Source organism: Rhodamnia argentea, chromosome 1 (assembly GCF_020921035.1).
Source record: "Rhodamnia argentea isolate NSW1041297 chromosome 1, ASM2092103v1, whole genome shotgun sequence".
In the NCBI taxonomy this organism is placed as follows: Eukaryota; Viridiplantae; Streptophyta; class Magnoliopsida; order Myrtales; family Myrtaceae; genus Rhodamnia; species Rhodamnia argentea.
The window spans coordinates 16,521,546-16,542,579 of NC_063150.1; the positions used below are offsets into that span (position 1 = coordinate 16,521,546).

Genomic DNA, 21,034 nt, shown 5'->3' on the forward strand with positions numbered 1-21,034 from the left:
TGTGGTAAATTCTCTGTTATTGGCGTTTAATTCTCTTCCTTGCTTTATTAATTTACTACAAAATAAGTTCAAGTTAGTTTGTCTTCTCTTAGTACGTAGAAAAGCTAGGTTTTGTCCTATTTTCAATCTCTAAATACTATTTTTTCCACTATCTCACTATTACATGAATAAAATAAATCTGGTTTCAATTTAGTTCGTTTTGTTTTCCTCGTGAGTATGTGTTTCGATCGGCTTGCTTTTTCTGGCTCTGCAACATGCATGTGAATCTATATATAAACATGCTTTTTACTTGCATCAGTCGATTTCTATGTATTTAGGCAAAAGGTTTTGTTTGTCTCACTTTTCAAACATCCTAATATTACCTCGACTACTCACTAGCTCATATCATTTCATTGTGATACAAAAATAAATCTTAATTGTGTAGTACCCCGTAAATACATTGTTCTTAATTACACACACTTAACTTTTTGTGAATACAAACTTATGATAAAGACTCTAAAATAATCTCCCTCGTCACCGGTAAAATACCCTTTTGCTAGACTATACAAGGTGAAATTAGAGAATCTTGAGGAACTTTTTCTTTGGCTTGGGAAAACTAAGAAGCTACACAGATTTTAACGGCTCACCTTCGGGAAGAAACTTGTCTCCCTCGCTAGCAACATAAGACTACATATACATAATACCTATATATCCTCAAAATACCCCAAACCATAAAATATAATTATATAATTAAAAGAAAATCGAAAAAACAAGTGTCAAGAGAACATCAAGAACCCGACACCTGCCCCATCAAGTCCTCGAACCTCATGAACGTGCCGTGAAACCCGTACGGCACTCGCGACGGCAACCTCACCACGGCCACCTGCTCCATGTCCGAAGCCCTCACGATCACCAGCTCCGACCTCTCTCTCTCCTCATCCCTCACGAAGCTCATCAAGTACCCGCCTCCATCATCGTCTTCGCAACGACCCTCCTCCTCAGGCACGTAGCACGGCTCGCCTCCGAACCTCCCCCGTCCGTACAGAAACTTGCTCACTTCGCCGTTCGACTGGTCGACCTTGGCCATCCCACAGCACTTGGGCCACGGCTCGGCTATGGCCAAGTACACGTACCTCGTCCTCCTCCCCAGGAGGTGCTTGGCCACCTGACCCGCCTCCAGGTTCGTCCCCGCCACCACAACCCTCCTCGTGTAGCGCCCCGTCCTTGTATTGATCCGGATCTCCGACAACTGGCTCCGCAGCTGCTGCTCACCTTCGGCAATGTGATCATTGAAGACAGAGTCGGGCGGGTCCATGCACGACCCGAGAATGGTCACGACCTTGTCTCCGTCGCCGTCCCTTTCCTCCCACGCGTTCCACAGGTGGAAGCAGAAGCAGTCCGGCACGTCGTACCACAGGATGCCCGACTCATCCACGGCATCCTTCGGCATGATCCCAAACCGCGACATCTTCCTCCTGTCGTAGAGAACCGGCGACCCTCCACGGAGCATCTCGGACAGCCTGAACACCACCTGGTGGTCCGGGATCACGACGTCGTTCTCGGTAATTGCAAAGTCGTGGATCATGGTGGGCTGCTGGAGGGTTATGTCCACGTCCGATGTTTTCTTTCCCGTCTTATCGAATTTGAAGTACTTCAAGTAGGGACGCTTTACGACGTCATAGCTGAGCGCGTGGAGCTCCCCCGTGGCGGGGTCCACCTTGGGGTGGGCTATCATGGGACAGCCGAGCTGGCCGCCGAAGTCGAACCGCCCGACTGTCTCCAGGTCGCCGCTTCCATCGATCAGCACGTGGTACGGGTAGTCGTCCTCCGACATGGCCAGCAGGCGGCCGTTGAAGTACACGAGCCCCGCGTTGGCGACCCCCGAGCCGGCCGAGCCATCGATGAGGCCAAACCCAGTGCGGGCCGCGTACAGCGCCAGCCTCGCCAGGCCCGAGTGGCCATGCAGCTCCCCGATAGGCTTCGGGAACACAGGCCGGCCGAGAACAGCCTCCTGCTCGATCCGGCTTGTTCGTGTATACCTGCAGCTGTAGCTGGTGCGGTTGCCCCAGCCGAGCGTGACGGCATGGATCATGCCATCACCGTCAAACAGATGGTGGCCGCCGCATGGCGGGAATAGGGGATTCGCGCCGTTTCGCACGTAGGCGCCACGTAGGCAAGAGGGTATCTGGCCCACCACTTCCAAGTCGTGCTGAACCGGGCACTCCTGGACCGGAGCGAAGTTCCCGGACAACTGAACCGCTGGGTCCGCCGTTTTGGGCAATTCGTGCCCCTTCTCAAAGGGCACCAACAGTGAGGCCTCTAGCGTGTCTAGCGCCGAGGCCACAAGCCTCTGGATCGGGTTCAGATCCGGCCGGTAGTTTGGTTTCGACGGGGTCAGCGGCGGCATCGGCATCGAGGGTGGGTAAATAATCTTGGGGAGGGTCTTCTTGGAAGGGTTGATGAGCATTTTGCAGGTGGGTGGCCATAATTGAGAAGAATTGTGCGGGGTTGATGGAGTGATTAAGTGTAGAGAAGCAGAAGCATGCATGGCTAAAAGAATCGAGAAGCGGGCGTGTCAGTACGAGAACGATTACAACGAAGTGGTGCGTGCTTTAAGACTTATATATATAGGCTAAGGCCTCCCAAGGTTTGCAGAAGCGCGTGACAGCAGCATTTTTGTCGCCATCGCCACCCATGGGAGACCGGAGATGTGGGACACGTGGGGAGATTGCTTGAGGGAATAGATTGGCTTAAACAACTCATCTGGCCGGTGTTTTCCACTTAGTTAGGTCAAGAGGGGATTGATTTAGTTCAGAATTATTGGGACACATGAACGATAACGCGTGATTGCATTAGTTTGTATGGCGGTGACCCTATCCCATGCATAAGATGTTATTTTATGAGTTTTGCTAACATAATAGTCTCTAGACTCTTGTTACATTGTGAGTCACGAGTTTATAAAAGACTGCACCCACGACAATCCGTAATTATTTATTGGAAGCTGCTAACTTAATAGTTTGATAATATTATCGGTTATTTCTGATCACATGATGTCCCTATCGATAAGTATTTTATGCAAAATACGCGGTGATAGTATAGCATTTTTCTTATTATTATTTGATTTTTCATAGTCCAAAAGAGAATAGCATTGCTATTCTACTGTGAGATTAACAATCTATTTTGAGCCACAAACATAAATAATTAATAATTAATAATTATTGTTAAGTCCATTCTCGTCAGAATTGGTGACTCATTACATATTGTTATTTTCACACTGACCCAAAAGCTATCGTAGCCATTTATCTTATGTCATCTCTTTTCATGTCGGGATCTAAGACTTCTCATATCTTCTTTTGAACAGGAATTGTTCTTTTTCCTCCTTTTATCAAAGGTAATTTTTGTACTTAGAGACGAGCGGGGGCCACCGCCAAGTCATTAACCCCTTAGGTCTGTCGATGTGTTTCTCAATTCTCAAATTCTTCCAATCAGGATTTTTTAGTAGACAGTTATAAACATGAAGTCACCTACATTTATTTTTAGTTAAAAGGCATATGGGTGATATTTATGTTACAAAATCTATCAATCAGAAATAATTCGCTTGGACTATGATATTGGTACTCCACACCGCACCACCTTCTATAATTTCTTTCCTGTAATTATTGTGACCCCATGGAAACAATTATGACTAGATCTAGACAAGAAAAGTACCAAGAAGATGTTACTCTTTTTGTTTTTGGCATTGATACAAGTTCGGTTATAAACCTTTCAATTGAACAAATTTAGTCTAAACCTCCACCTTTTGTCAAAATTTGAAAAAAGTGTCATTTTCTAGTTATCAATTCCAATAGCTCCTTCCGAGGATCCTTGCTTCTCTCATGATATAATCTTCTTCCCGCTAAGCCCCGTTTCTCCTCGATCCACAGAAACAAAGTGTAGAATGGCTAACCGCCTTGTTAGAAAGTTCTTGATTTCCCGGTTGTGCCAATTCAGTCCATCCTATTAATTTTGATCGAGAATAGCTATCGTACACATTGGACGTCCTACCCGACATGACCGATGCTGACGTTGATAATTTTTTAATAATTTCTATAAATTCTCGATATCTTTTTCCAAAACTTTTTATTTTATTTTTTTTTTTTTTTTTTTCACTTAGTCCGGGCGAGGGCGTCGCAACCCTTGCTAGCCAATAAGCGAGGGTATCGGGCCTTGCCCGAATCTTGGCTAGAGTTGTAAAAAAGACAAAGAAAAGAAAAAAAAATTACAAATTTTACAAAAAATTAAGAATTTAAAAAATTTCCCAAATCCGCACGGGTTGTGTCATATAGGACAGTTGGCGTCCATGTTAGTGATTTCTGGCTGAATTTTTTTCGATGGATTGTATTGGCACATATGTAGAAGGTTCAAGATTAAATTGATTCAATTAAAATATTTATGACTAAATTTGTACCAATACAATAGGTTTAAGACTTTTTTGGTACTTTTCCCGATTTAAGCTATATTTGTTTTGTGGGAAATAACTTATTTGAAAAAAATATTCTGAAAAATGATTGCTCATATCCTAAGTGATTATTTAAAAAAAAAAAAATTTCAAATCATTCATTTTTCACAAAATAAACGAAGCCTTAATTTTGGTCACAATTTCTTCGTGCACTCCTTTCACGTCTTTCCTTGACTACCCAATTCATAGATGAATTATGCTTTTCGTTATGATGGTTTGGTACTATCCATTTACTCGTTCTCAATTATTAATGTCCTCCATTCCACTTTCCTCTATCTTGATTAACTACAGTCCCGCCAAATGTGGTGATGACTTCGTTAGGTAAATGGGAATGCGTGGAGACGCGCCCTCTTGGGGACTTTGTCATTTGACTTATGTCATTGATGTTGACGACCATGAATTAATAAGGCAGCTTCGTGAGATACGATCATAATGCAGAAGATTCTCATAAAATCACGTGAAATGTAAATGAAAACAAAATTGCACCCGAAGATGTTGACAATTGATGGACAACTGATGACTACAATCACCAATACATAAAAATACATAGAGATAGTTCTTGTCACGCGTTATTGAAACTCTCAAAAGATAAAATCATATGAATCACATGGCAAGTCTCTGACACTGTTCCTTAGGCCATAAAAGTAGAATAGGAGAAAAGTATCAATACAGTTCTAGACCTATTACATTTGTGTCAAATCAGTTTTGAAACTTTTATTGATGTCAACTTAATCCTAAACATTTTGCATTTGTGTCAATTGAATTCATCCGATCAATTTTTACCGGAAATTGTTAATGTGAGCGCTGGTTTTCATACATGGTATAGTTGGCGCCGATATGAATATTTTTAATTATTTTTTTATTTTTTCTTCTTTTTCTTTTATGTACACTTTTTTTTTATTGAGGGCTAACCCCCGGGCAAGGGCCGTGGTGCCCTCACCTGGCCTGATCCGGCAAGGGCATCGCGGCCCTTGCCCATTGTAGGCGGTGGTCGACCGACGACCTCACCCGTTGTCAATCAAAAATTAAAATTATAGAAAAGGAAAAGGAAAAGGAAAAGGAAAAGGAAAGTCTACATCATCGTCGATCGTGCCACGTGGAACAATCGGCGTCTACTTCAACAATTTTCAGCCAAAATTAGCTTGATGGATTCAATTGGTATAAATGCAAAAAGTTTAGTACTAAGTTGAGCGGGGATCGTCAAAATTTGATCATCTAAACGTGTCTACAAACGACGACTCCGTATAATAGATTCAATACGGGATTGTAAGAGATTGCATTGGCTATGGAGATCAAATTAGTGTGTATCTAAAATTCTATATCTAGTATTCGTGCCCATTAAGGATGGCACTTAGCAGCTAGCAATTCGGATGAATCCGGTTTCGGATACGTCCCACAAGAGCACGCCAAAAATCCAATTTCACCCCGCCACGCCGTCATCCGACGACACACCGTGTTACCACGAGACGAAGGTTTCGCTCGCGTCCGCGTTCGGGTCCAAAAACGTGACGGCACGTGGGGTAGGTCATGATCTGCATCATCTGACGGTCCCCCATTGGCGACGGCGCCTGGTCGGGCCCCGACACGCCACGTGCCCCCTTCCGTGGCTGACCCGACCCCGGCATGGTCCCGATTGCGTCCCCCGTGGCGCTGCTGTCATTCCCAACAAAAGCTGATTAATTTTTTCTCTTCCGCTTTGTTTTATTCGTTGGGAAAAAGATTCTAGTTTGGTTCGTCCCGCCGCTGTGTCGTCTTCTTCTTCTCCTTCATGTGGAGCGAAGGGCAGCTTGGGACCTCAGGTGTCCAGCACGTGCGGAAGGAGACGAGGGGCGTGCCACGTGTCTGATCGGGGCATCTGGACGCCACGTGTCTGAGCGGGGGATCATCGGAAGAACCGAAAACCGCCTTCGTCGTCATCGCGCTGCTCAGTTTTTTTTGTACTTTGTCTTTTTTTATACGTGTCTTTTGCCAAGAATATTAGACAAGATAGATTTTTTGTGACACGAAATTAATCTGATCATATGAATTTTAGACTTTCCACGACACATAAAAAATTTGAGATGAAATTTAAAATTTTTTGTGGTATTAACTCGATCTGAATGCACAAGAGTCACATAACTCTTTCCCTTCGAGGGCCGAAGGGATGACAAAATTGATCAGAGTTTCGGGCTGCTCTATGACGGCACAGATTCCTCCGAATCCTGGAGAGTACAACCGCCGGATGCATGCGGCGTCGCCACCTGGCCAACCAGCGTGTGCTTGTGTCGGAGGGACTTCGACCGTGAAGCGAATGTGCTGTCGAGTTTCTATTGGTTGATGATCTTGGGACACTCCTAAATGGGGGAAGATATTTCTACTTTTCTAGAGAGTTGTGGAGGAAACTTGCGGGGAGATATTGCTTGGGTTGAGCTAGTGATTTTTCGTCCCTTGCCATCATAGTGATCTCCATCACTTATCTTATGTTTACGCCCATTAGTGTAAACTAGCTGGCTCGTCAAACACCATTCATAAATAATCTGATCTAAATAGATCAATTTAATTCGTTTATGACTCATTTCATTACCATATAAATTTAGTGACTCGTGCCCGGCGCGACCCATATCCAATCCATATTTGACCCCACTCATATTTCTAAATCATTTTCATATTTAATCCGATTTAAGGAAACTTATATTCAAATTGAGGTGACGGTGTGTAGTGAGTGAATACAAAATCAAGCGAGGGCAAGAAAAAATGAAAAAAGTCATAGAGATTGGTTGAACCTAAGAAAGTTATAAATCCATTTATAATTCATTTATTGAGTGTAATCAACACATATAACAATTTTGTCCATTGTATATGAGTTAAGAAATTGATTCATAACCCATTTTGACAGATCTAACACTAGCCAAGTCTTTTGATTTTTATCTTATCAATGATGTTGACGTCAGCCCTTTCTTTTAAAATTGATATTTAAACTTAGTATACACAAGATTTATGTCGTTTTTGTCCATTGACGTGCTGTGTCACTGGCCGAATGAAAAAGAATTAGTTAGTGCCTTCTTGTAGACAAGGTGGTTGCGTGGTAGATTGAGTGTCTAATGTGGTAATAAGACCCAAAAGGGAGTAACGAATAGGGATGACTGAGGTTCTAGGGTAGAATGGAGAATTGGATAACCGAACTAGCATAAACAAGATAGGTTTCAAGGTATATAGAGTAGATTTTAGGTTTCTAAAATTTGGGAAACCGATTCCAATAGGTAGGTTCCATGTTTCAAGAGGGGGACTCTAAGAACTTGAAACCTAAAATAAGTCTTTGTATTTTTCTTATTCTATGTCCTCGTGCTATCCTGCGGTATTTCATAGCATCCGATAATAAATGTATAATATGAAACCCTTAGTCTGAACTTTTATTTTTAGCGATATCCATTACTGAGACTTTTACTTTCTTGAATTATAGTCGGTGGATTACAGCAACAAATAATGGTTACTAAAGAGGCGATAAGTCACTACAATCGTAACCTAAAAACAATTCCAAAACCATCCCTAGAACCCATGACATGATAGGTTTCAAGGTATACAAATTAAGTTTTAGGTTTCAAAAAATGGGGAACATGTTCCGACAGATAGGTTCGAGGTTCCACGTGGAACCTTGAAAAAACCTAAAACTACTCATCCCTAATATTGAAGAGTTATCATCTGCTCTAAATAACACATACTAATTACCTTCTGCTCATCGTGAAACATGGGTCTCAATCATTCTCAACAAATTAGGAGCCATGACAACGTACAACCTAGATAATCATTTTAAACCTTTCAATTTTCCCAATTGAGTCTTAATCATTTTCACATTTTGCTAGTTGAGTCCATCCAGTCAATTTAGGCCAAAATTCATTGACGTGGATACCGGTTGCTCAACGTGACACGACCGGCGCTTTATGAATTACTTTCGTTGGTTAACAATAATTGTACTTTTGCTGATATTCGCAAGTTCAACATGGACAATTCTTATTGATATTACAATATTTTTGTGATTTTTTGTTTGTTTTTGGCTTTCTTCTTCTTTTTGCCATTAGCCGGCCACTAGCAATGGCCTTGTGCTCCCAAACCCTTGTTGAGCCTCACTTGGGCAAGGGCGAGCCTCGATCTAGCAAGTGTAGCACTTGCTCAGTTGAGCCTCACCTGTGGCGTGCAAGGGCAACCCTAAGCCTAGGTGAGGCCAACCCATTTGGCCATGGCCGGTGGCCAGTCATTGGCAAAAGGAAGAAATAAAGAAATAAAATAAAATAAAATAAAAATAAATTCATAAAAAAAATGATAACAAATCAAGAAAATATTAAAATATTATTAAAAATTATCTACATCTATGCCAACAAAAATGCAGTATGTTTATGACTTTTTTTTTTATAATTTCCCCCTTTCTTTTTTGTTAATTTTTACGGCATTTTATTTGGAAAAAATCGTATGATATTTGACATTATGTTTTTCGTAAACTCAGTGAGGATATTTCTTTTCTTTTTGAAACAATTGGTGGAATGTACCATAGCGAACGTATTTGTTCAAGAAGTGACGAAATTCATATGCTTTTAACTCAATGGCATTTCTTTTAAATTAAAAGAAATCGTGGAAGATTATGAAACTCCCCAGTTTAAATTCCGACAAATGTCCTATCGTTTATATACAAGTTAACAAACAATTAATGGCAATATACGTACCTCGAGCAGCATTTGCATGGAATCGCATGATCATTTTGTGATGGTGGAGTTGACTGACCATATTGGATTACAAGTGATTAAGTATTGCCAGGACAACATACCATGAGGCATTGATGTCTACTGATTAGAAGAATTTTACGTACATGAACGGGCAGTGCAACAGACGTGAGATGGCGAATCCATCGTTGCTCGGCACGCATGGTCATTGTCCATTAACGTCTCGAACCATGGCAATGCATTCGACGTTGTGCACCAGTCTTCGGTCCAAAGCCATGAGTGACTACATCGTCTTTGTCCCGGGCTCGTCAGTTGGCTGTCTCTATCATCGTGATATCGTGTATCGTTCGTCAGAACAGAATTAACGTTCCACCCTTTTTTATCGTCGAGAATAAACTGAATTTGTGCATAATCATTTGGTGATAGGTGAAAAAGCGAGAATTAGATATAGATACATCCGTCGTAAGTGTTATACTCTTGACCAAAATCGAAAACAAGGATAGCAATTTTCAAGTCTGACCTCGAATCCTCCCTTTTCTTTTGGAATGGGATAGATAGTCCAGGTCGTCTATCAAATTCGATTTGTGATATACCAAGACAGAGTTTGTTGTAGCAAGAAGTTTATCACGTCAGGACCTTTCATCTTCCTCTCTCTCTCCTCTCTCACTCCTTCTGCGCCCCCTCCCCACACATCCCCCACCCCACCCACCCCCCAGAGGCCATGCCCGCGAAAGCAGTCGAAAATCAAATTCTCATGCGATCATTGTCATTGATGGGTCACAAACTCATTCCCTGGAAAGACTGCCGCCCCCCGCCGGAATAATATTACTACCGACCTGAGAGATTCTCCTCTTCAATTTTGCAGATCCGTCTCTTGAAAGATCTGTGAAAGATATCTCTGTTTTCCTTTCGCTCAAACTGCAGGAAGAGTGTTTCTAGGCTGCAATATATGAACACAGTTTCACAAGACGCCACAAATAAACATAGTACAGAATCCAACGGTCAGCTGTGCACGACAAGGCAAGAGCCTCAGTGTGCTTAAGGACTGTGGAATCATTTGGGAACTCAATGCCTCCATGGCCATTTGGCTTAAACATGCCAAGCTTTGCTCCTTCCTTTAATACAAGATTACAGCACTCCATCCTGACAAGATTGGGAATGAAAGGTTTAACATTCTCACCACAAGGCCAGTTCTTATGCCGATCTTGCCGGATGAGCAATGCCATTGGCTACCGATCTGTTAGCCACTGTGACTGAAGTATATCCGATAAACCAGTCCTCAAGTCTTCTTTGTTGCAAGGAAAGCACGACTTACGCACTCACAACGTTTGCACTCAGGCCCAAATGGTTGCTGAAAATAAAAGACTTACAGATTACCAGAGCAAGATTGCAATTCAAACTGCTTGGTCATCTTTACCTGTCATCGGATCCTACCACGAAGGTATGCCATACTCAGTGCAATCTCTCACAATCATATTTACAAGAAAGTAAATTTCGTACAAACCCTCTAATTTTAAGATAGTACGTCATTAGATCCACAAAAGAAAAACAGATAAGACGGTCTGTCCTTTGTTAGGACATAACAGACGGGCATCCCGGGTCTCAAGAGGGTGTAGAAGTACCATGATCACAAAAGGGAACATATAAAAAAATAAACAAAAAGGAAAACAAAGCAACAGCATTTTCCATAGTTGAAATCTATGATCAATCTACACACGGCACATAGCGCTCACAATGTGGCTTGTTTAGTAGAATAGGATAAGACAGAACTAGACCAAAAAAAAAAAAATAGGATCAACATATTCTCATGAGACAGGATTTAATTTTCTGACGACGACGTCAATGATGATGACGTTATTGACAATGACAAAGAGGCTGATGATAGCAGCAACAACACCAATAATTATTAGAGCCCCACAATGATTGTCCTATGGGCCTGAATAACCTGACTAAAATTTAAGGCCATCCCAATATCTCAATGGAGATAAAAATTATTCCCATTACAAACACAAGCAAAAGGAAAATCGACAAGATTTCAAACAACAATCCTTCCAAGAAGAAACGTGCTAGAAAGAGAAAACACAAGATATAAATAAGAACTTGTGCTACAATGGCCAAAAAGGATGGGAACCTGGATCGGTACCAACAAGCCGCAAGAGAATCCACCCGCACTGGTGTACACCAACACACCAATCACTTTTTTGCACTCTATACACAGTAACATAGTAGTCACTCTGGCTCCGTTTATTCATCTGTGACGCATCCATCGGAAGCCGACTGCACGCACTTTATGTACTGCAAAAATAACAAGAAATAGTTCAACAATAGAGACGTCAATTAGAGTTAACCAATATATTGTAATTTGATTAATTTTCACTACCTTGTAGAGAACTCCTTGTACCGCCTTAGGTGGAGGGGGGTTCCACTTCTTCCTTCGCTCCTCCATCTCCTCATTTGATAGTTGGACATCAATCCTCCTTTTCTCAACATCGATAGTGATGACATCTCCATTCTCAATGAGGCCAATAGGACCACCCTCCTAGAATTGAGTTCGCAAATGCAAATTACATCACTTATTATCACTTTACTGACTAAACTCTAATTTGTACAGATGAAATCACTCAACTTCATATCCAATTTCTATCAGGATCATCATATTAAAAACATGAATGAAGCCGAGTTAATTGAATGAGACATACTAAATTGTCTGCGAAATAGAAGTGATATAGTGGACTCACAATCCAAATACACAAGCATTTAGTGATGTCAAGCAGATATTTTAAATAAACTTGGCAAAGCCATAAGCTTAGGGCATTTCTGTCACCAGAATTGCCGGCAAAGTCCATGACAAATATTACATATAGTTACAGGTAGATACATTGATGACTACAAACAAGACAGAACCCAACTTTCTTATGTGGATAGAGAAAATACTTCCAGTCAAGACACATAAGTACCATTGAGAGAAGTATTGTATAACCTCTCCAAATTAGACCAGCATTGTAAGGAAGATTCATAAATAATGTGGTCATCAAACTCAAGATTTATTTGAAATAGAAAAGCCGGTCAATCAATCACGTAATCGTGCCTATGTCACCATCCATTTTATCTTGAGGTTTGGCATACTAGTGTCACTAGCCCATAGCCTATAACATGCATGAGGGTGTGGCTACAGGACTCTACATCTCAATGCAAAATTGTCATGTCCATGTCCTATTGCGACATTGCTACCATAGTGAATATCATAAAATAAATCTTGAACAAAAATCATATCGAGATATTGAAGCACATTAGTTTAATTGTCAATAGAAAATACACGATCCCCACGCCTATAGCATTCTAAGTGCCACAAACATTTTCATTTTATGGTTTTCATTTTCAAGTTGTAGTGTTTAAGTTCTATACAATTTGATGCCAAGTTCATGTGTCCTGAATCTAGATGCAAAGATAACTCACACGCCACACCTGCATCACAAATGCATATCAACATCCATGTACTATAGACTGAGGCAAAATGTGAATGCTGACATCCAAACCAGGTCTAGTCACTCCTATCTTCTATGAAAAGTCGAGTAACCGTTTTTGTTCCATCATTAAAGAGAATTCTAGAAACTACAACACAGCCTTTTCAACTTCTTGTCCACCACAACAGAAAAAAGCAACACTTCTGCTCTGCTATAAGCAAGCTAATCAAAAACCATGTTTTAACTCACATAGTCAGATATTTGGCTAACAGAAGTAGACGAAAGGATATGAATAGTAGACACACCTGTGCTTCAGGACATACATGGCCAACAACAAAACCATGTGAGCCACCTGAGAACCTACCATCAGTTAATAATGCAACTTCCTGCAAGTTTGGAAGCAGACATACATACTCTGAGTTATGAACAATACCAATGCTTTCTCCACTAAATGAGCAAGTAGATTTTCACAAGATGAAGAGAACAAATCAGTTTCAAAGAAAACATGGAGTGACTAAGAGAAAAAAGGATTTGTTGGATACATTTCAGTTAAATGAAAGCAATGCCACTAGTAGAAAGCAATTTGCTTTGACAAAATCCTTGACAGAAACACACGCCTATTTGTGACATAACTCACAAGGAAAGACATAAATCAATGCATAGTTACCTTTCCAAGACCTGCTCCCATTATTGCACTTGTTGGTGTCAACATTTCAGGCATGCCCGGTCCACCTTTAGGCCCCTCTCCTCTGATAACTACCACTTTTCCCTGCAAACAAAGAATTTGATATCCCAGTACCAACAGAAAAGCAAAGTTCATTCAGAAGCTTAGAGGAATCGTGAGGCACTCATCGCAGAGAATTGCCCTTCAGGCAACAATATCCAAGAAATAATTGGAAAAAAGGGTACAAACTGTGATCTCAAGTTCACATTAAAAAGCCAAGCAGCAGTACAAGATGACTTTAACCAAAAGGCAGGATTTCGAGAAATGCAAAGATGTAAAGCTTTGTGGCCATGTAGAGAAAATACAAGAACTGCCATCACTGTCGAGAATAGTGCAGGAAAATTATACAATCCACAAGGTTTACAAAAGAAGGGCTGTGGTAGTCAGACATGGAAATGGAAAGCAGAACTGATGCTGAGGACAGTTTTTCAGATGCATTTTCAGTATGGAATGCGTTAAATCATTTCATTTCTGAGTTTTTTTATCCTATGACTGATTCTGCTTGTGAGTTTGAGTAACATAGCATTATTTGAAGTAATACTGGTTTGGGGAAAAATAATTACTGGTTGCTCTTGTAGAACCCTTTCCTTAGTTTGTGCGCCAGCTGCGACAAGAATTAGGGCATGGAACTTTCCAGTATTAACAGGGATTCAACAATGACAAAGGGAGTTTAAAGCTATGTATTGAGCACTAGACCCAGTTATAGCATTATTCCAAAACTTACGACACTGAGATGTGAATTGAAGCTGTGAGAAAATTGTTACTGTTTTTGTTATTGCTTATGCAAGACCTGCTGATAAGTTGGAGCCTGAACCCTCTCTAGCAATGAGGAATCAATATACAGTTATCACGGATTCTGATAGTATCCCTATGCAAATAATTTTGTATGAAGAAAAGCAGCAGTGTGCTGTCCTATATGGCCTGATTTGTGAGAGCTGTGCTATCTCTTTTGGGAGAATCAAGTGGTCGTCCATGCCAAAATAAACAAACAATGGACCTGTCTTGAAGACTTCAACAATACTTCGAATGAAAAGGAAATTTGCAGCTTCGGTAGGTGAGGCAGCTGTCCAACTTGGGTGCTTGGAAATTTTACAAAGAATTTATACCTATAGTCATGGGCCAAAGTCATGGAAAAATAAGCGGAAATATCAGGCCACCGATCGCAAAAGACTGGATAGGGCAATGTCCAACATAGAATGCTTAATCAAATTAATTACAGCAGGAGCTCTAGATATTCAGGTGGCAAACTCTGACCACTATCCATCGCTTCTCAATACTGAATTAGTCAGGGGGAAAATAGCAAAAGCCCTTCAGATTTGAGGCGGCCTGGACAATTAATCCTGTTTGGGAGTCAACAAGGAAACCCAGAGTCGTAAAGAAAGAAGACGACTTCACTTCATAACAGCAGTCCTCAAACAAAATGAGACCAACAGCAGAGGCACTAAACAAAAAATTTATTACTTTAACAGTTTTATGTGCAGTTAAGAAATGGCTTTCTATGCCCCACTTCTACACGCGTTATTACATTTTTGTCTCCATATCTATTCGTCTTAACCACAGGTCAGTTAACAAGTGCTGGTATTTCTGGAAGTTCGTTTTCCCCCTCAGAGTGCAGTGACAATCAAATTTCATTGAGCAATAGGAGCCAAAGACGCTCACCCAGCCATGCTCAAAGCAATGAGTTAGGACAGATTTTTCTCTGGTAGCAGGCAACAGCAATCATTACCCCTATGTACAATGGTCACTGCAGAAGCTAAGGTGACTCTAAGGAATGCCAATCAACCAAGACATGCAGCTTGCCAATTGTGATGAATCTGCTCTGGAATAATTCAGTCAATATGTGGCAGATATGCACATTCACAAGAGATAACTCTCTGTGAGAATGCACAGAGAGCAAAAGAGTTTGATTCTGAAGATCAGCAAATGTGCTTGAGCATGAGATAGCTAGATTGGGTCATCAAATTTCTGAGTCCCATTAAGGTTCAATAGAAAGTGACCAGACAGGCAAATAAAGCCTCATGCAGCAAGAAAATGACTTTCCCTCACAAAAGACAAAGTTTTGCAGTGTACAACCATTACAAAACAGCAAAAATGTCGATCATCGATTACCACTTCTAAAAACAATTACTTTGTAATTTGAGATTTCACTTGTCCAGGAGAAAAAAGAGTAAAATAGCCAATTGGAGATGTTTGCAGAGAAGACAAATAGTTCATGAAAGAAGCTTATGTTTAGAGATAGCAAAAGCAACCCCAGGTCTCACATTCAGTGATAGAAGATTTTGTCAAGCAATCAGTTATAAATACTGATGAGAAACTCAACTTTCCTCCCTTACCTTTACATGGGTTATTATACTGAAAACATGTAAAAGGCAATACCACAGAAAATCACTTGTTAAACATGTCATGTACCTTGAAACCCATAGGATTCTCTGAGATAGCTGCAAGCATAGATTCTTCACCTTCAAAAACAAGTGCAGGACCTGCAGGCCATTACGTTTAAGCATTACTTTTTCCATAACTAAAGATACAAGCGTCAAGGGGTTGTTTTTTTTGTTGTGGTTTTGGGGGGGGTGTGTGGGTAAGGGTGGGGGTTGGGGAGAGAGAGAGAGAGAGAGAGAGAGAGAGATGCATACAAATCACACCTGAAAAGTACAGCCCCTCTTTCCCAGTTATTTTAGCCACAGAACCATCAGGAGCAAGATTTCCGTATAATATTTGAATATGTCCAGTTTTCTTGATCGGGTTGTGGAGGGGCCTTATTATATCCTGATATGATGAATGAAATTATGAGCAATTAGATAACTGTTGGGTCTAACATGCATATCTTACATATCTAAAAGTAAATAAAGATTGCACCTGTCCTTCAGCCAATGAAGGAGCAGCCTTTGCATTTTCAGCAAGCGTCTTCCCAGAAACTAGAGGCGAGTTTATTTAAATTAGTCCCGAAAAAGACACAGTCAAGAATGCTAATTTGTTGTGCAAACTTCTGAAGAACACACCAGTTATACAATTGCCATCCAAAAATCCAAGCTCCAAGAGGTAGCGGATAACTGCAGGTGTTCCTCCAATCTGTGAGAACACAAAAATTCATCTGGCTAATGGTGAAATGTATCATGATAATGTAACAGATGTCAAATGCTCATCTGCTATAAGCAATTCTTTGACAGGTAAAATGTGCAGACAACAAGACGTAGAATAACAATTCCATCAAACACACCTTATGCACATCCTCCATGACATACTTGCCACTGGGCTTAAGATCGGCAAGAAACGGAACCTCATCGCTAACCTTCTGAAAATCATTAAGAGTTAACTTTAACCCCACAGACCTGCCAAGAATGGGGCCATGAGTATTTTTCTTGTGGTGCAATTATCTTCAGCCAGAGAAAACGGCGCCAAAGCATAGTCACCTTGCAATAGCAATTAAGTGTAACACAGCATTGGTGGACCCACCAAGTGCCATCACGACGACCATCGCATTACGCAGTGATTTCTGGGTGATAATGTCCCGTGGCTTTAAATCCATCTTTAACAGTTCCAGGAGATGCTGCCCAGCTAACCGGCACTCAACTAATTTCATTGGGTCTTCAGCAGGTGTCGAAGAGCTTTGCATAGGCAAAAACAAAAGTTACATGGTATCAGGGATACTGACTACACAATAGCAAGCAACCAAGGGAAAGAACCTATCTATACCTTCCAGGAAGAGACATTCCCATGGCTTCAATGGCAGAGGCCATAGTATTAGCAGTGTACATACCACCACATGCCCCTGCACCAGGACACGAATTAAGGACTATGTTTTTCCTTTCCTCATCACTGATTGATCCACCTACATATTCCCCATAACACTAGGGAAAAAAAAATAGAGTCAGTCCCCAATGGACATGACATTTCACTATATTTTAAGTAAAAACCAATTCATCTTGTGGACAAGATAATGATCAGGAAGAGCATGCATAAAGTCAGTCGAAGCAAATAATTTTCAAAGCCAAGCAGGCTAATATCATTCCCTGTAGACATAGGATAGGAGGAGCAAAAACTTCCCCAAGAGACAACCATTGACATCTGGTGATGGTTATGATACAAGCCCAAGAAAGGTACACTCCATTCGAAGGAGGTCATATTACCATAGTTAAGCTCCACTTCAAAAGTCAAAACCAGAGTGGACAGGTGGAATCAGTTCAAGCATTAAAGATACTATAGAAAGTACATTCTAAGTTTGTATTTGTTTATTATGTTTTACCATGTTTTACATAAGTTATGTTCGCCACTGATGTTATAATCCTATTCACTGTAGAAGTGCACCTTCATTTTCAAAGCATGTATATTCTTAAGCTAACAACATATTGAAGGTTATAACATGACTTTCTGCACTCCACTATAAATAATTTGTCAAGCAGCTGTATTGCATGTGACGATACTCATTGAAAAAAAAAATAAGCATGATCCAATGACAATCATAAGAGCAAAAAGTCCATCTATATGGTATATGTAAAAATAATCCATCCCTCAAACACTTGTTATGACTAAAACGGACATGTTTAAGTTCCCACCTGAAAGGCAGATATTATATCATATGTATGGCCTTGAAAATGACCTGGCTGCAAAAGGTTAGCAAATACATCAGCATATTAAATTTCTTCCACTTCAAAAAGCAAAAGAAAAAAAGTAAAGTATCTAATTAACCGCAACACAAAACAAACTAGCAACATTGAAAGACATGAAGGGAGGTAGTAATTCTCCACAAAGAACATATGGATATAAAATCTTTTACGGAGATATCAAGCAATACAAAATGGAAACAGAGGCATTCAAATTCCCATGCTGGATTCTTTGTGTGCTCTTTTTGGTTAATTCCCCTGCACTTTTACTGGTTAAAGCCAAACCCCATCTGATCTCTCTCTTTAAATTTGATAATATGTAGAGGTATGCATGGGCAAACTTAGGCATATAATCAAAATAACTTCACCAACAAAGTGCAATTCTTTGTTTATTTGAAATCAATACAATATGCCATACCATAGGAGAACATTATTCAGAAAGTGAGTAATTACAAACTCAACTAGCCATGAATTCTTAAATTGAAACATGAGCTTATATGTCAAAATGGTGGCTACTTCCAACAAGGGTTTTCTTTTTACCCTATATGAATAAAGTTCCCTTGATACTGCAAATGACACTTCTTAATACAGGACTCTAGATTTGATGCTCAAGACCCTAACAGCCATTAAGAAGCCCTCAATACAGCATCAGTCAAACAGAGCCTTTGAATCATTAAAAGCAAGATATAGGAATCTTTTTCATAAACAAAACCAGAAAGATGAAAAGAAACGCATCATGTATTGATGAAATTGGTACAATGTCTAGAATTTTTATGCATGTAGGTGCCAGAGTAAATAGCAAGATAAAACAGCAGAACTAAGTCTCTAACCTTGATGGTTCCACCATAAACCATGATGCTTGGTCGGTTGAGGCGTCCCATTGCCATGATTGTGCCAGGCATCTGCGACAATTATAGAAAGTAGGTCAAATGTTACCAGTACGACATCGAAACAGGAAAGAATGTGGAGTACATATGCCAACAAAACCAGTTGCAGCTGCGTGCAAGAAAGAGAACAAAAAAACAAGTATTGGTACTGCAAACTCTTCAGAAAACTGAAAAATAATTCCAGAAAGGGTTGGTTGGGTAATGACAAGTTTATATCAGTTAACCTTCCTCAAAGTGTATACCTGTATACCAAGCAACAATATATTGAAAATTAAACTCATTAAGATCCGTAAAAGAAAAGAAAAGAAGTTTAAATGCCTTAAAATTCAAAGATGATGGGTTCTCCCTTATCAGCTTTGAGGGCATAAATTACATCTATTTGACATAAGCTTCCTGATTATATGATACCTTTCAACCATGAGTAGCTTTCAGCCTTTTAAAATCTATTTGCCCCTAATTTTCCTTGATTAATTGACTCATCATATTTTCGGTAATTACACAGACTAAACAAGATGTAGAAGCACAACTATAAGTGTAAAACAAACACTAAACGAGAGCCAAAGACCCAAGTTACCTTTTCTTCATATAGGAAGGTCAATTCAGATCCCACTGACCTTTTTCTTATAATAAAAAAAAGGAGAGCCAGATGAAACGATATTAAAAAGATATTGTAGTACTATGTCTCTTAGTACCACATAGAACAATGAATATCACAGAGAGAGAAGGTCAACAACTCGAACCGCAACATTGGACCCTGGAATATAGATAAGAAAGAAACTATAATAATTCAGGCTGCTGAGAGGAACAAGACATCCAGACAGAACCCTATATTCTTGCTGAACTTAAAGAGGACAAACGAGATGTAATACATTCATCGGCTATCACAAAATAACCTCCAAAACCAAAATGAACGTCAAAACTACAGTGTGTTAGAGTACATGACGGAAAGGAAAAGAAAGGCCAGCGTTCGGCCATCTCGCGTCAAAATAAAGACCCACTGTACTCTCTCTCGAACAAGAATTGCTAGAAAAAGTGCTCAGAGCCTAAACTCAAAGAAAAGCAAACTTTTTGCCAGTTAGACAACTTACCCAGAATCTTGCATATCCAATTCAGCAATTAAAAAAACCACATTTCGCGTGGAACTAGCAAATGAGCACATTGAATATAAAAAAAAAAATTGACAAAAACCTAAATGCCTATAAACGACCCACTAAATGCCCAAGGGGGAAAAAAATCCTTATCAGCTTCAACATCAAAACAGACAACTTCAAGTTAAAACTACCAGACAAGCATCGTCACTCAACATAAAAGACAACAGATAAACGATTTCAGAGGGAAATTAGGACCTACATTCTTATCGCAACCGGGAATGGAGATGTTCCCATCATACCACTGAGCAGACATGACGGTCTCGATGCTATCTGCAATCAAGTCCCTCGACTGGAGGCTGAAGCACATCCCCCTCGTCCCCATCGAGATGGCGTCGCTGACGCCGACCGTGTTGAACCGGAACCCCACCATGCCAGCCTCCCTCACGCCCTCCTTCACGGCCTCGGAGAGTCGGAGCAGGTGCATGTTGCAGGTGTTGCCCTCATACCAGACGGAGGAAATCCCGACCTGGGGCTTCGAGAGGTCGTCGTCGGAGAGGCCGACGCCGTGGAGGACTGCCTGGGAGCCGCCCTGGGATTTGGGCTCGGTGATGCGAGAGCTGTACTTGTTGAGCTTGGTCTGGGCGGGCAATGGGGGCTGTGTTGGCGGTGGGGGCGATGCTACGGTCGAAGAAGAATGGGAAGGAGCAGGAGGAGGAGGAGGAGGCCTTGAGAGTGAAGGGTATCGGGAGGTGTCGTGGGTGGTGGGGAGGGAGGGAGATGCGGCGGAGAGGGGTGGCGCGTGGGGAGGCGAGGGAGGCTTGCATGGTGGCGCGTGGTTGGGGGTAGTTGGAGAAAGGGGGTTTGGGAGGGTTTAGTTTTGGATCTAGCAAAAAGTTGGGTCTTTGGATCGTTTGAAGTGAAAATGTGAATGTATACACGTGTCTTGTGTTGGGATTGGCCTAAAAGAAAATTATAAACTAAAAGAAATTAACACGAATCTTGATTCTTGAATTTGCATCCAAATGGACCACGCCACACACTTCCCTAGCAGACAAATTCAATTTGCTCTCATCTCGATGGTGTTTAGTTAAAAATATAT

General features: G+C 40.9%; 2 protein-coding genes across 2 annotated transcripts; both read right to left on the reverse strand.

The window, feature by feature from the left end:
* Positions 1 to 551: 551 nt before the first annotated feature.
* Positions 552 to 2,809, reverse strand: LOC115754651 (9-cis-epoxycarotenoid dioxygenase NCED6, chloroplastic). Its single transcript, XM_030693744.2, has one exon. It carries the CDS (start codon positions 2,525 to 2,527, stop codon positions 767 to 769), a length of 1,761 nt encoding a protein of 586 aa, XP_030549604.2. The 5' UTR covers positions 2,528 to 2,809; the 3' UTR covers positions 552 to 766.
* Positions 2,810 to 11,073: 8,264 nt separating this feature from the next.
* Positions 11,074 to 20,831, reverse strand: LOC115754650 (dihydroxy-acid dehydratase, chloroplastic). The gene is made up of 15 exons (XM_048282863.1): positions 20,642 to 20,831; positions 20,195 to 20,607; positions 18,788 to 18,859; positions 17,910 to 17,957; positions 17,050 to 17,204; positions 16,767 to 16,961; positions 16,574 to 16,685; positions 16,356 to 16,425; positions 16,213 to 16,271; positions 15,999 to 16,122; positions 15,766 to 15,836; positions 13,300 to 13,401; positions 12,938 to 13,018; positions 11,549 to 11,707; positions 11,074 to 11,463 (listed from the first exon to the last, which is right to left on the reverse strand). The coding sequence occupies exons 1-15, from the start codon at positions 20,757 to 20,759 to the stop codon at positions 11,413 to 11,415; spliced, it is 1,830 nt and encodes a 609-aa protein (XP_048138820.1). The 5' UTR covers positions 20,760 to 20,831; the 3' UTR covers positions 11,074 to 11,412.
* Positions 20,832 to 21,034: the final 203 nt, after the last annotated feature.

What these genes read in the sequence shown, in the direction of transcription:
- LOC115754651 (XM_030693744.2), bottom strand. Translation starts at nt 2,527, where the DNA reads ATGCATGCTTCTGCTTCTCTACACTTAATCACTCCATCAACCCCGCAC.
- LOC115754650 (XM_048282863.1), bottom strand. Translation starts at nt 20,759, where the DNA reads ATGCAAGCCTCCCTCGCCTCCCCACGCGCCACCCCTCTCCGCCGCATC. An exon ending in CACTTAATTGCTATTGCAAG is followed by an intron (nt 16,686 to 16,766) that starts GTGACTATGCTT and finishes CATTCTTGGCAG; the next exon opens with GTCTGTGGGGTTAAAGTTAA. An exon ending in GGATGGCAATTGTATAACTG is followed by an intron (nt 16,272 to 16,355) that starts GTGTGTTCTTCA and finishes ACTCGCCTCTAG; the next exon opens with TTTCTGGGAAGACGCTTGCT.